The sequence below is a fragment of the Alexandromys fortis genome, unplaced genomic scaffold (assembly GCF_014885135.2).
Source record: "Alexandromys fortis isolate MF-2015 unplaced genomic scaffold, M_Fortis_MF-2015_v1.1 scaffold_71, whole genome shotgun sequence".
NCBI lineage: Eukaryota > Metazoa > Chordata > Mammalia > Rodentia > Cricetidae > Alexandromys > Alexandromys fortis.
The window spans coordinates 7,444,534-7,459,709 of record NW_026067954.1 but is presented as its reverse complement, the minus strand read 5'-3'; the positions used below and the strand labels follow the sequence as shown (position 1 = coordinate 7,459,709).

At 38.2% G+C, this 15,176-nt stretch overlaps 1 protein-coding gene across 2 annotated transcripts in view; it reads left to right on the top strand.

Annotated features, from left to right (window-relative positions):
• Positions 1-15,176, top strand: part of Dennd1b (DENN domain containing 1B) — a 210,918-nt gene that overhangs the window by 167,295 nt on the left and 28,447 nt on the right. For both annotated transcript variants that reach the window (XM_050151643.1, XM_050151642.1), the window contains 3 exons: positions 7,394-7,484; positions 12,676-12,716; positions 13,723-13,791. In XM_050151643.1, coding sequence (XP_050007600.1) covers positions 7,394-7,484; positions 12,676-12,716; positions 13,723-13,791 — 201 coding nt within the window. The remainder of the gene's footprint in view (positions 1-7,393; positions 7,485-12,675; positions 12,717-13,722; positions 13,792-15,176) is intronic.

Below are 15,176 nucleotides of genomic sequence, written 5' to 3'. Positions count from 1 at the left end.
ATCAGCCTAGAGGGAATGGGGAAATGTCTGGACATTGAAGTAGAAAGAAGATACAGAACTTAAAAAAACAGATGGTGAAAAAAATTATCAGGGAAAAAATAAAATGATTTGGCAATATTGAGACCCTGTTCGATTTGGAGATTCTGAGTGTTGCCTGGGTAGCCATGAGGTTATTCGTACTTCAGATGGGGGAGCCTCAGACTGGCCCTCGTACGTCCCTGCCCTACTGCATCATGCTTGTTCCTCATACTGATTTACCTCTCCACCTGCTGAAGTCCACCTCCCCCTCAGACTCACTCACTGTCCGGTCTTGGCTCAGATAGCCTACCCTGACCAGCCTCCATCTAACATTCTCATCCTTCTCCTCTCCAGCCTCCTCCAGGCTGTTTCTTTCAGTACCCACCACCTATAACACTGTAGGCAACTCACTGTGTCGTATACCCTGTTGTCGCCTACAGCCTCGAGATCCTGAAACATCACAATGGTTCTGTTTTTCCTAATTCACTGATTAAAGTAGAGCAGACATCTGGCAAAGTGCGAGGGCTGGAATAAACACTCATAGTTCTTAAATGAGTGGATAAACTGATTGTTAATGCTTTAGTTAACGCAAAACTTGACAAACTAACTTCTAGAGACCGTTGAATTGCCTGTCAACTGGTGCGTGTACTGTGGGAGTAGTGTGGTTGTTCTGTAACTTCTTTTCAGTTATTAGTCCTGTTAGCTATTAGTCCACGTTCTTTATTCTCTTCAAGTGTTGTCTATTCATGCCATGGTATCAAAGTTAGAATTATGGAACAGTGCAGTGACGTCATTAGCCAAGCTTTACTATATCATAAACTTGAGTTTTTCCCTTTTCTCCCCACTTTTTCTTTTCTTGCTTTGAGCTCTAAACTGGTCTGCCTTATCCCCTATGTAAGTGCAGCTTAAATATATGTGGACACTAAGTTACCACTTTCTGTTTAGTGGTTATATCTAAATATCTGCTAATTTAACTTACTGTAGCATGTGTCATTGTCGGTAACCTCTCAAACCAACACACTTTCTAAATAACTGCACCAGTAAATGCTATCCCTAGCACAAAATTTTTTTATGATCCTCCACACAAATCAAGTGCTATATTTTAAATATCAAAATCATAAAGTTTAATTATTGAGTACCTTATAGTTTTTATAGATGGTTTGCAACATCGCAATTAAATATTTCTACTGTGTAGACAGTAAATGCAAAGGAATGTTAGTAATGACTTGCTTTTGGATTTTTAGATTTGTTCTGGAAATTCCCCACATGAGAATTTGGTAACAGAGAGCATGTGTGCACCTCTGAGAGCTGCTCGGCTCAGCTGCTCATCCTTTGTTTCAGGTGTAATCTGAAATGTGACCAGAACAATATTTTCAAAACAGTTTTGCGGAAAAAGTTTGCCATGATATCTAATTTCTAAAGTGTATTACATTTCCAATTCATTGGACATTTAATTGTATTTTGAAGTTCTAGTTCTCGATTATTTTATCTTTTTAGATTATAATATAGTTACTTTCTCTCTCTTTCCCTCTGCCCAAACCTTCCCAAATACCCACCTTGTTCTTTTGCAAATTTATGACTTCTTTTTCCATGCTGGGTTTTCATGAGTAGTATGACTTGCTGAGGTGACTTTTAAGCAGTGATTTCTTCGAACCAGTTTCCTATATAACAGATGTGTGAAGATCATAAAGGTTTAGACAGTTTTAGTGACATCAGCTTCAAAAGGAGGGCAAGAAGCTCATTTGCTGCTGAAGAATGTTTGTTTCTTTTTGAACCTGCCTCACTATTTCATGTCATGCCAGCAAGGTTCACAAAATCCAGTTCTTGCCGTTGTTGTGGCTTAGATAGAAACGTTCTTTATCTTATGCATAGTCTCACTTGTCTTGAGAACTGGGCATCTATGCGTTCTTATGCAGGGGTGGGTGTGTGTGCAAGCCAGACATCAGCTGAAGACATTGCTTCTCAGAAACCAGCTTCTTTTGATGTTATTGTTTAGTGGTTGTTGGTGGTGGTCATGTGTGTTCTTGCATGTGTAGTGTTTTTTTCCTCTTTGTTTTTTGAGACAGGGTTTCTCTGTGTAGCCCCGGCTATCCTGGAACTCACTTTGTAGCTCAGGCCATTCTCAAACTCTCAGAGATCCGCCTGCCTCTTAAGTGCAGGTGTGTGAAGTTTAGAAAACTCTTTTCTTGCCAAGCTGTCTCCTTAGCCCCATGTCAGTTTAGCACTTTACAATTTACTTTTTAAAAAGATACAGTTCATAGTGCCATGTTATAAAAGGCTTTCAAATTGTTGTACAGATCTACTCATTCCTTATTGCATGCTCCGACTGTTACTACTGTGGACAGTGTTACAGGAAAACAAAACCAAAAACAATTCTCTCAAAACTGTCTTCCAGTGATCTGGAAATACATGTTTGCTAAATGAACTATTAATGTAACTCAAACAATGGATTATGCACCCATCTTTTCAACAGATCGGTTCGTTTTCTTTTCTTTAAGTTCATAATTGTATGCAGCAGAACCTAAAACTGTTCCTTCTCTTGCCTTGTGAATGTGTAGAGATAGCCCAGTGGGGTGACCACGAGCCACATCGTCAGGAAGAAGGAAGAGCTGCTATTGAAATACACATTAATAAAGGAGTCTGGGCAACGGTGGCATTGAGCGCTCCTCTCCCTTAATACCACACTCACCCGCGCCTGCTGCCAGCATCTGTGTATCTGGATTTAGTGTGTGTGTGTGTGTGTGTGTGTGTGTGTGTGTGTAATGCCTACTCTGTACTTAGAAAAGTGTTGGATTGTCGATGGCAGGATGTTTGCACAGCCAGTGATAGCACATGACATTGTACCAAGTCATTCATTTCTGCTGGCTTAACCCACCAGTTTACTTACATAAACTAGGTACTCATGCCCAGAAGTTCACAATCCCTAGATACTTTTGGGATTCTCTCTCTCTCTCTCTCTCTCTCTCTCTCTCTCTCTCTCTCTCTCTCTCTCTCTCTCTCTCTCTCTTTCTCTCTCTTTGACTCAAACTATTCCACTCATTTAATAAAATAAATGGATTCTGTCCCATAAACAAAGAGGAAAAGCCTTTTTAAAAGTCTTATACTTTTAATCTTTTAGAACAAATTAATTCCTTTAAAAGGATGCCTTAGTGGATTCTCCCTGCCAGTAATATATTACTTTAAATTTATCGCTTTCCTTTCACCCTATACTTTAAAAGACGATTCTTAGTCTCTGGATTTATATCACTTAAATTTGATTTATACTTCTGTGTTAAAACACATACAAGTGAAAATTTAAATGCTTCATTAACTGTCTTATTTTCAAATTAATCACTTTTGTATACAGTGAAGACATCGACATTATATTACTGACTTTGATCCAAAGATAAAATGTTGATTCTCCACATAGATGTAATTATGGACCTTTAAAGCCAAGTAAAAATATATGACCTTTAACATTTTTGAATATTCTTTATCCCTTCAGCTTTATTCCATTTAAACTATGTGTCTGGATCTATTTCCATAGCTCAGTAGCAGAGCAAGGCACTATGTTTTTCCAACTGTCAGCAAACTAAAGCATAATTATAACTGTATGTCAGGCGGTTTTGCAATACTCTGGTACTGAAGATGCATCCATGGGCAACACAATAGCCTGTTTCTCAGGAAGCCCACAGTTGATTAACTTTGGAAACACACTGGTAATAGGGAGAAAAAACTTTATTACTTAGTATTTTTCCTGAGTACTATGTTAGTTAACCCTCACAAAAGTTAGTGATGTTTAATTGTTGGAAAAGGAGAATCTTAGTGGTTAAAAAGTAGCCAAGGATTATAAAGCTGCTTCTGCAGCAGAGTTCTGATGCTGGCTTTCACATGCCCACTCTGTGCATCTACACCACAGGAAACCTTCTGCATGCTCTGCTTATGAAGGTATAAAATGGGTAATCTTTTATGGTCTCTGTTTCAAAGTATTAGAAGATTTTAAGAATAACTCAGGATATAAAAAAGCCAAAACTACCATTTTAGGCTGTGTCTGTTTGGACATATCACCTCACACTTGTGATAAAAACAATTGTATGGGGCTGGAGAGATGGCTCAGAGGTTAAGAGCACTGGCTGCTCTTCCAGAGGTCCTGAGTTCAATTCCCAGCAACCACATGGTGGCTCACAACCATCTGTAATGAGATCTGGCGCTGTCTCCTGGAAAGTGTATATATAATAAACAAATAAATAAAAAAATCAGAAATTTAAAAAAAATTGTATGATAAAAATGGCTACACTTCATTTTTAACGTCATACATTAACTTATTTGCCATTGTTGCTTAATTTCTCTATAAAAGTTTTTCTTGAAAGTTGTATATTATAGCTGGGAAACCTGAAGTATTACTGGGAACTATTGCCTGGAGAATGCTGCATGGCTCTGTGCAGCTCCTCTCAATGGAGTTCCTGTTTTATCTCTACAAATAGAATAATTGTGCACCTTGTGAGATTATTTTTTAAAGTCAGGTTATGTAATTTTAATTCAGTTAAAATTTAAATTTCTATAGGAGGTGGTGGTGTACGCCCTTAGTTCCAGCACTCAGGAGGCAGAGGCAAGTAGATCTCTGTTAGTTTGAGGTCAGCCTGGTCTACAAATTGAGCTTCAGGACAGTCAGGGCTACACAGAGAAACCCTGTCTTGAAAAAACAAAACAAACAAATTTTAATTTCTGGGATTAAAATTGCAGTGAGAGTTAACTTTGGAATAAATATTAAAGCTCACTATTACTATTTACATCTTCAAAAAAACAACTAAAATATTTCATGATATGTCCTTGCCTGAAAGATACAAGACAGCCTTAGAGACCTTTCACTGTCATTATTAGCACGACAAACTATAAATAAACAAGCAGAATGAAACAAGGGACAACTGTATGTGTGTGTGTGTATTTAATATATGTTATTGATATTCCCCTGCTCTGGTCATCTATCAATATCTGTATTGTTTTCAATACTGTCAATACTTGAAGGCCTTCATATATTTATTGCCCTCACTTGAACAGATGTGCACTGTCTAGGGCAGTTGCATCTTGAAAAGGTTGTGCAGGGCCTATGGAAGTTGCACTTCTCACTCCAGTCTCTTCTTTAAGAACACTGAAAACATTATTTAATGGGACCTTAAACAAATCATAGCATTGTGTGCTTTCCTTGATATTTAAGCTAATAATCCTAAATCTAATCCTTCAGCCACAGTTATACTGTGTGTCACCAAAACTGTATTTGTTTTATTATTGAATGGTTAGAATTTCTTGGTACTTGGTTATAGTTAAGGGCCCCATAATTTAGACAAGGAATGTTTTTTGGTGAATATTGATATTACCAGGGTAATATTAGGGGATACTGACTGTACCAAGCATTTGTCCACTGCTGCACTTGGCTTTAGGACAGTGAGAACCTGAGCTAAGCACGTGTGACTGAACTAATAAATGGCTCTTCACCAAGTGCTTACTCTTTGTATTGCTTGAGAATATTCTTGTGTGTGTCTGTGTGTGTATGTGTATGACTTGTATATGCATATTTCTGTGTTAAAATATGCTGTTAGCATTTTTATGAGTAACACTTAAAAATTTTTTATTTTGAGATTGTATTATAATTCTATTTCTCCTTTCCCTTTTCTCCTTCCAACCCCCCCATACACCCTTACCCACTTTACTTCCAATTCATGGCCTATACATATATACATAAACCTAAATATAAGTCTTGATAATGTTACTTATGAATGGGTATTAGTTAGGGTTTCTGTTGCTGTGAAGAGACACCATGGCACAGCGACTTTCATAAAGGAAAACATTTAATTGGGGCTGACTTACAGTTTCAGAAATTTAGTCCATTATCTTCATCGTGACATGTAGGCAGACATGTGCTGAAGAAGTAACTGAGAGTTTTACATCTTGATTCACAGGTAATAGGAAGTGCACTGTGTCCCATCCTGGGTGTAGCTTTAGCATATGAGACCTCAAGGCACACCCCCATAGTGACACACCTCTTCCAACAAGGCTACACCTCCTAATAGTGCTACTACTCTCTATAGGCCAATCATTCAAACGTAGGAGTCTATGAGGGTGGGTACAGGTAGTGACAGGTCATCACAGAATGTTTTCAGGGTTGATCTTTTGGCACTGAACAAAGAATTGGTGTACTCATCCCTTGAGAAGACCACCTTCCCTACTCCCAGCTTTACTTCATTGTCTGTAGTTCTTTGTGTAGAGTGGGACTTCTTGTTTTTTTTTTTTTTCCCACCTGCTATGGCATGTCCATTCTTACTGTTTTTGTTCAGCTTATATTTGGGCAGTCATGTTTGTGAGAGTTTATGGGTGTACCTTTTAATATTACTAAGAGACACAGTCTCACAGAAAATTTACTGATCCTCTGGCTTGTAAACCTTTCCATCCCCATCTTCTGTACATTATGTGAGCCTTAGGTGTGGGACTTGTTTTGTAAGATGTATCTGTTGGAACTGGTCTCCAGAACTCTTCATTTTATTTGGTTGTAGTTTTTTTAGTGGTCTCCATCTGTTGCAAAGGGAAGTTTCCTTAGTGAGGAGAAGTATGCTTATTTGTGGGCATAAGGGCAAATGTTTATAGACTATTGTTAGAATCATGTTGGTTTAGTAAATTAGTGGTTGTAGAGTCTCCTCCAATATCCATGACTTTACTAGCACTGGTAGTTGGCTAGGTTTCCAGTACTAGGCAAGGTTTCCCTTCTATTGAGTGGATCTTAACAGTTAGAGAGCTGTTATTTACATAGTATGTGTGCCATTAGTGCACCCTTATGCCTTGCTGGTTGTTAATGTGGTTCATATGCATCATAGCTGGGCGGAATGTTGGTTATCTCTCTCCTCTGGAAGTTTATATGGTACCCTCTGATACTATGAGAGGGAAGAGGAATTCAGGTCGGTTCCACCTCAGGGATCCCCTTGCCCTGTGTCTGAAGTGTATGGTGTTTTCAGCAATAAGGACTTACCTTCCACCTATGGAGGCAATGGAAGGCAGTTTTACTAGGCTGTATGTTCTAAGAGTCTCTTGCACAGCCCTGGTCAACAACTCAAAAGATGACTTCTCATGACTAGTATTGTAGTTTTTTGTTATGTGGTCTTTGGTTCTTGGAGGGAACATTGTCAGCCCAAATGAGAAAAGTTCATTAAAACTGTATATGTGTATCTATACACAGAATTACATTATTATATGGTTTTCTTTAATGTAAATTGTCAATATTATGATTCCTTTGATTGTTATTTACATCCTTATTTTTATCATATCCATATCCCTCACTTTTCTGTATTTATAAGTAATTTTTAATATTATAATGAAAAAATTAACATTTGAAACTTTTATATTTCAGTTTATTGATGGTCGACTGGCAAAGCTTAATGCAGGAAGGGGTTTCTCCGATATATTCGAAGAAGAGATCACTTCGGGCGGCTTCTCTGGAGGTAAAGACAATTTTGAGTATGATTATCCATTTTCTAGACAACATCTGATCTTTGTGTGTATCTCTGATATATGTATTTTTATAAACAATCGTTTTCCTCCTAAACACACAATGTTTTATGTATGATTTTTGTCTTATATGAGCTGTGCTATGGGCTTATTTTCATGATCAAGACAGGAAGGTTACCTCATAACTTGGTAGTTATTGACTATAATAATCTCTTAGTATTATTGAGAATAAACAACAGAATTCCAATTAATTTCCATCCTTTCCCCTGTCCTACTAGTAGTAGTTTCTCTAATGGTGGTGGGGGTGGCTGTGGCTATGTCTGGGCTTGGACCTGAGACTGGTAGGGTAGAGCTCTGTGGTGGTGGAGGGAAAGCACTGGACTGCCTCGTGCTTACTTCCTGTTTCCGCAAGTGCTGTGTGGGAATCACTGCCAGTTCTAGTCTGCAGAGTTCTACGTTTACCATTCCAAACATAGAGTGGCCTCCCAGTGAAAATATCCAGTCTTGCCATAATCTAGGCAAGGAATGATTTATGTGTTGACATGTTGTCGGTAGATGTACTGTGTAGTCCAGCATCAGAGGACTTTCCTGGAGTCCCCCAGTGTCTCAGTGATTCTTCCAAGCAGGATTGCTGAGTACACTGCTCTGTATTATCTGTGAGACCCACTTGAATACCACATCTTCTCTCTCTGGCTTGCTGTTTGTTTTGACCTCTTTGTTGGTTTGCTTTGATAGCCAGGTTTTTAGTCTATGTTTGAATAAATAGTTACTAGATTTGAAAAGATAAAAAATAATATGTACATAGCTTCAGGTTTTACACCTTAACTTTATGCTTTTATGATCCTTATTGTCAGCTATAAAACATAGAAATAGATGGTTGAAGAGAATTTGTTCATTTAGAAGAGAGCAAATGAGCTTGGTGGCCATAGAATTTCACCTGGCAGAAGTACAGCCCCTGGGATCCACTGACTCAGCAAGAGCTGACTGTGGATTCTTTCAGCTCCCACTTCTCAGCTCATGGGCAGAAATTTAGCTTCAATGGAACTTTTGTGTTAAAATGATGCTTTTTCACTATTCAACTCAGACAAGCAAAATATTGTCAGCTTATGGACAAATTGCTTGAGGCATCCACTCAGTATTTACATAGCTGCTGCCTCATTATCTTTATGACCCGTGAGGCTGGCAGCTTTTGTAGAATTGAGGATGACATCTTGTGACAGTAATGGGGTAGAGCTGTGATCCCTTTGTACACTTAACTTCTGTAGTCATATCTGCTAGTCCAGAACCTGTAGAAATAAAGGAGAGATAAAAGAATAATTAATTCATTTTATTGTTAATATTATTTTAACTAAAATCCATAGTGCTTAAATATGGACAGGAGGATATGATCTTGGTCAGCATCTGACTTAGTGATCTACTTAATTCAGGTTGTTTATTTTTTTATTATTATTAAAATGATTTCCAGCTCCTACTTTCTATCTGAGGGAGCAATGCTTATTGAAAGGAAAATCCATTTCTTATAGTTATTAATTTGAGTGAATGTGAAAGTATTTTTAAAAATAAAAATATCAGTCAAGTGTTATTTTCGTTTGTATTTTAAATTGCCTTAGAAATACCTAGATATTGTTCTTAGAAAAAAAATGCTTGATTCATTGAGATTTCAAATAGCAAAGATAAACAATAGAACTTGTTTGTTTTTTTCTTTTTATTTGGTGTTGTTTAGTAAAGATGTTGTGCCCCTTTATAAAGCAACTCTACTTAAACTTTTCTGTTTAAGTATATTTTAGGACTCATTTATGGTAGAAGGTTTCATGTGGCATTCCCAGCCACAGTCTTGTTAGTTGCCCTCCCCATGCTCCTCCTGTCCTGCTCTCCAGTTCACCTCCCCCCCTAACCTTTCTAGCTCCTTCCTTCTCTTGTCCCTCTCCTTGCTGCCTGAGGTCCACCAATCCAGCCCTTACTTCTTTCCTGACTTGTGTTCTTTACACAGTCCCGGCTTTCAGCACCCCTTTTCTTTAGAAGGTAGTCATCACTTGAAACCAGACAGAGGGAGCTGCTGTTTAAGTGGTCTGTTCTGTTTGTTATTAAGCAATCCTTGATGCAGTGTTTCAAAGTTGAAGAAACAACGAACCAGGTTTTAAAATACCTGATTCTTAATTTTGTTGGTTGCTAATGGAACTAGTCCCAGTGGTATCTTCCATGGGGTAGCCCTGCACTCTAGAGGTCCAGGCCACAACCAGAGATGCCATCGTTCTCATGGGACTGCCTGTTTCGCATGCTTTACAGTAAGGAAATGCAGCTCAGACGATATACAGTAGATGAAAACATCTCACAACCTATAAAGAGCTGAATGTGAACGTAACCTTAGAATTTTAAGGAAGACATTTAATTTCTCCTATAACTGCTATGAGGTTTTACCACAGCTGTTTTCTTTGTAGCTGATACATTAGTACCTTTTTCTTGGTTGGCAATTACTCTTGAATCTTAAGTTGTTATCATACTATTCTGTTTTTCTTCTACTTTTTAAAATTCATTTTGGGAAAATAAACACCATATATTACAATTGTAAATAATGTACAAGTCCTAAATGAATATCCACGCAGTCATTTGTGAGGATATATGAACTAATGAGACTATGGTACACACCTGTGATTCCACTTGGAAGATGGACGCAGGAGGATTGGGAGCCAAAGGCCCTTCTCAGTTTATAAAGAATTTGAGATCAGTTTGGGCTAAATGAGGCCCTGTTTCAAAAGTTAAAAAAAAAAAGTAAAGATAATCTGGATGAAAGATATGCTTTTATTGCTAACAAATTAAAATTTATTTAAAAAATAGTCAGGATAACTTGAAAGTTTTTCACCATTTTACAAGGGAAATATATATCTGAATCTGTGGGGTCAAGCCATGCTATTGTGTGACCTGGATTGTCTTCTCAATAAAAAGGAACAAATGCAGCAAGAGCTCTTTATAACAATTTATAATAAAAAACAATTAAAAGTTCATTCTTGATTTTTCTTTTAAGTTGGGGAGAGATTTGATGAAAAAAATTCATCCAGAATCAGGCACTTTTCAGTGTTCATTTTTTGTTAATGCTTCAAAAATAGCAAGAAACCCCCAGGCTGAGATCACACTACCCAACTTTGAGCTGATGCCCACTACAGCAGGCAGGTTGCAGCTGTTCTAGCACTGCTGAACATAGCAGTAAGATGAGGGCAATTTTTACATTTATTTATTAGTTGTGCATGTGTGTGCATGCATATGTGTAGGTCAGAGGACAACTTGCAGGATTCAGTTCTCACCAACTGAATCAAACTCTGGGGATCAAACTTGGCTGTTGAGGGAGCTGCGGGCTGCATTCCTGCCACCCAGCTCCCGGCCACCTGGCTAGCTTATGCCCCTAAATAACAACACACAAATTGTATTCTTTTAAACACTGCTTGGCCCACTAGCTCTAGCCTCTAACTGGCTAATTCTCATATTTTGACTAGCCCATTTCTAATAATCTGTGTAGCACCAGTCTTACGGGGAAAGATTCAGCATGTCTTACCTGGCGGCTTGCTCCATCGTGTCTGCCCTGGAGAGAGAGGCATGGCATCTGAGCTCACTTCCTCTTCCTCCCAGCATTCTGTTCTGTTTACTCCACCCACCTATGTTCTAACCTATCAGGCCAAGTAGTTTCTTTATTAATTAATTAATGAAAGCAACGGATATATGACATTCCCATATCACTTGGCTCTTCAGTCTTAGTTATAACCAGATGGGTGCCTTTAATATCTCTCTAGCCCTTGGTGTATTTTCTTTTTAAAGCATATAAAAAGAACACATTGTATCTTGAGGGTCCTTTGTGCAAGAGTGACTGAGTAGCTACTTTATTTTTAATAATGACTTTTACCCTTATAATTTTTGAGATTGTAAAATTTAAGAGTTGTAAAAATTTGTAAAAATTAAGAAGGTAGTTAAAAATCTAACTGTAGTCAGTTGGTTTGAAAGACTTTCAGGTGTGTATTTCTAAGTTTTTTGGGGGGTAACTAATTTATTTGTACTTATTTGTATGAGTGTTTTGACTGCATATGTTTCTGTGCACCACATTCATGCTTGATGCCTGTAGAGGACAGAAGAGGGTGCCAGACCCCTGGATCTAGAGTATAGACAGCTGTGAGTCCATGTGGGTACTGGGAATTGACCTGGGTCCTCTGCAAGAATCATGCATTATTAACTGCTCAGCCATCTCTCCTATGCCAGATATGTGTTTCTCTTCTGACTAATAATTTCACCTCATTGACCAAATGATTAATGTTATACACAAGCAAATATGTTTATTGACAGAGTTTGGGTGCGTGTTTGTGTATCTCTGTGGCCTGGGTGGGTCCCACACACGTGGATGAGGAAACCGAAGAACATTCTTGTGCGTTATCTGTCACTCACCCTGTACTGTTAAGTGGCCTGGGTCTTGCAGAGGCATGTGCCTGTGTCTACCACCCCAGCACTAGGGTTATGTGTGTGCCACCACACCTGGCTTTTTGTATTTGGATCAAACTCGGGTCCTTGTGTTTGCACAGCAGGTATTTTGCCCACTGGAGTATTTCCCAGCCTGAATTATCAAATTTTGTCGGAAGTAATTCTGTCAGGTCAAGTTTGTCATAATTATGATGTTTGCTCTCTTCATATTTTCTTCTAGTAATTTTTTTCCTTTATAAAGTTAGAGAATATTTTTGAAAATAAAAGTGCTATTTAGTTATGTTGAAATACAAGTGCCTTTAGTGTACATTGCTATTTAAAAAATACAAAACATTTTTTGTCCTAATTTTCTACATTTCACAGTTTTTTCTTCATTCTTCTTCACATTTGAAATGTTTTAAGTGTACCTAACTGTATAAAATATATATTTTAAAACAATGGACATAAAACATTAAAAAAAATATTTTTAAAAGTATAGACATGCTAAATTTTAAGGTTCTATTTTCCGTCAAAAAGCAAATATAAAAATGAGGGAATATAGCAAAGCCTCAGCTTCAAGTGTGAATTAGGAACAGTGCTTGTGTAGTGTGAGTCTGACTGCTCTGTTACTGCCCACTCAGTCCTAGAACCCCATGCTGCCTTCACAGCAGGGCCAGCTGCACCAGCTCTGCTTTCTAGGTTCATGTTTTAGCAATGATTCCTGGCATCTAACTTTATATGTTCTAGGGAGCCCGAGGTCGTACCAACAGTGGGTGCATACAGTCAAGGTAAGCATCAGCCTTTGGTTATATCGGTTTTTTTCCTCTAGAAAGTGTAGAGAAAAGTTCAGAGAAAGTACTCTGGCTACACTTAACACCATTCAATTTGAAATGTGTATATTTTATCATACTTTGAGCATATTTTTTGTTTGTAGTTTATTGATAATTATAAAGGAAATTTTAAAATGAAAATATTTAGTTCAGATAAATAAAATGATAGTTTATTTAAAGCCTACATCTGCCTTTCTTTTTGTATTACCCTTCCAAACACCAGTGTACTGGCTAGTTTCTAAAAGCGTGACACACCTGGGAGGAGGGAACCTCAATGGAGCAAAGGCCACTTTTATATTGGCCACGTGTGTCTGACACTTTCTCGATTAGGGAGTGATGTACCAGCCTACTGTTGGCAGTGTCACCCTGGGCACTGTGATCTTGGGAGGTTTAAGAAGGCAGCTGAATATGAACTTGGGAGGGAGCCAGTGAGCAGCTTCCTCCCCTCAGGTTCCTGCTTGAGCTCCTATCCTGGCTTCCTTTGATGATGGACTCCAGCCTGTATGACGTAATAAATCCTGTCCTCTAGAAGTCGGTATTTGTCTGTGTCACAACAACAGAAAGTAGACAGAGGACTAAGGTGCAGTGGCAGGATTGGATGAGGTTTATTGGATAACATAGTTTTCTTTTATGTTTTTTAAACAGGAAAACTCTTTATTGCCCAACATCAAACCAGCTGATAAACATGATATTCTTTTTACTGGGAAACTTTAAATCTATATTCAGTATTGTCCACATTACTCTTCTAGCCATACTTCAGAGATAAAATGACCTGACCCTTAACTGATGCTTTACACCAACTAAAAGAACACAGTAGAATATTTAGACCCTGTTTTAAATTAGTATAAAATACAAACTCTTAAAAGGACTGGGAATAATTGTAAATCTTCAACTTACAAGTATTTTTCTGTACTCCTGGCAATGCTTTTCACACAAGTCCTTAAAAACATTTCTCTTCTTTCAGAAAGGAGGTGCATTGTTCAACACAGCAGTGACCAAAGCCACCCCTGCTGTACGGACTGCCTACAAATTCGTAAGTTTCCTCTCTGAATTTCAAACTTTTGCTGGTAAAATTACACATATGTCTCGAAGGTAGACATGTAAACTCAAAGTGTTTTCTATTTATCCATGTGTGGGAGGATGTACCCATGAGTGCCAGTGACCAAGGTTCCCCAGCTTGTGTGGGCACATGTCCATAGACAAGTGTCAGCCTCAATTCTTCATCATCAGGAGCCGTGTGTGTGTGTGTGTGTGTGTGTGTGTGTGTGTGTGTGTGTGTGTGTGTGTGCATGTTTCTGTTTTCTTCTTTAATGGAATTTTCTTAAGGTTAGTCTATAATTATTTTCTATGCTCTTTTTTAGAGAATTTCATATGTGACTGCTGTATTCACATCACTTCCTCCATCTAGTTCCTCTGGTGTCACTCCCACTCTCAAATTGATGTCCTCCTGATTTTAAATTATAATTATATATATATATATGTGTGTGTGTGTGTTATCAATACAACCTGTGGAGTTCATTCCACGTTGCTCCTGTGTTTAAGGATGACCACTTGAGGTCAGCTAACCTATCAGCCATCTCATTCCTGGAGAAGACAGATGCTCTCACTCTCTGCTGCTGGGAATTGTTAGGAGTGAAAATTTCCCCATCCACATGGCATATCAACTTGTGTAGTCATTATTGAGATCTTGTTTAGCAACTGTTGAAATTTCCTGGGTGCATCTTCCATATCATGTATAGAAGAAATTGTCGTACAGCAGACATCCTGTCTTGGTCCTCTGACCCTGACAATATTTCGAGGATGTTCCATGACCCTTGGCCATAGGGGGTGTGTAATAGATTTATTGGTGGGACTGAGCACAGTCTGAGTGTTTTGATCAGTTGTGGCGCTATAATTTAAAACAGGTCTCCTACTGGAGCCTGGAGCTCACCAATGGGCTAGGTCAGGTGTCTGTCCAGGGAGCCTTATGAACTTGCCTGTCTCTGGCTTCACAAGTCTTTTACTTGGGTGTAGTGATTGAATGCTGGTCTACCTGGCAGTGTGGCAAGCACTGTAGCTTCTGGGCTATTGCTACAGCTGTGGTTTCTATTTTTAGAATATGCTTAATAAACTATTTAGAGTGCATATTGAGCAAAATAAAGTTTGTTATTAAAATAATATTGTACTGAAAAGTATTTCCTTTATACAATCTAAAAATATTTCCTCGTTTTATTTAAAAGTTATCACCAAAATTGTTTAGCAAATTTTGAAGCAGTCCACAACGAGATACCAGCTTGAAAACTGCATTAATTCCTACAATATATTTTAGATGTTCCTTATTTGTTTGAGGAGAAAATAAACAGAACAGTGTGTGGTAATATCTGTTTCCTAAAAGATGCTTTACATCTCCATATTTCTTCAGAGACTCCGCTTAGCTTA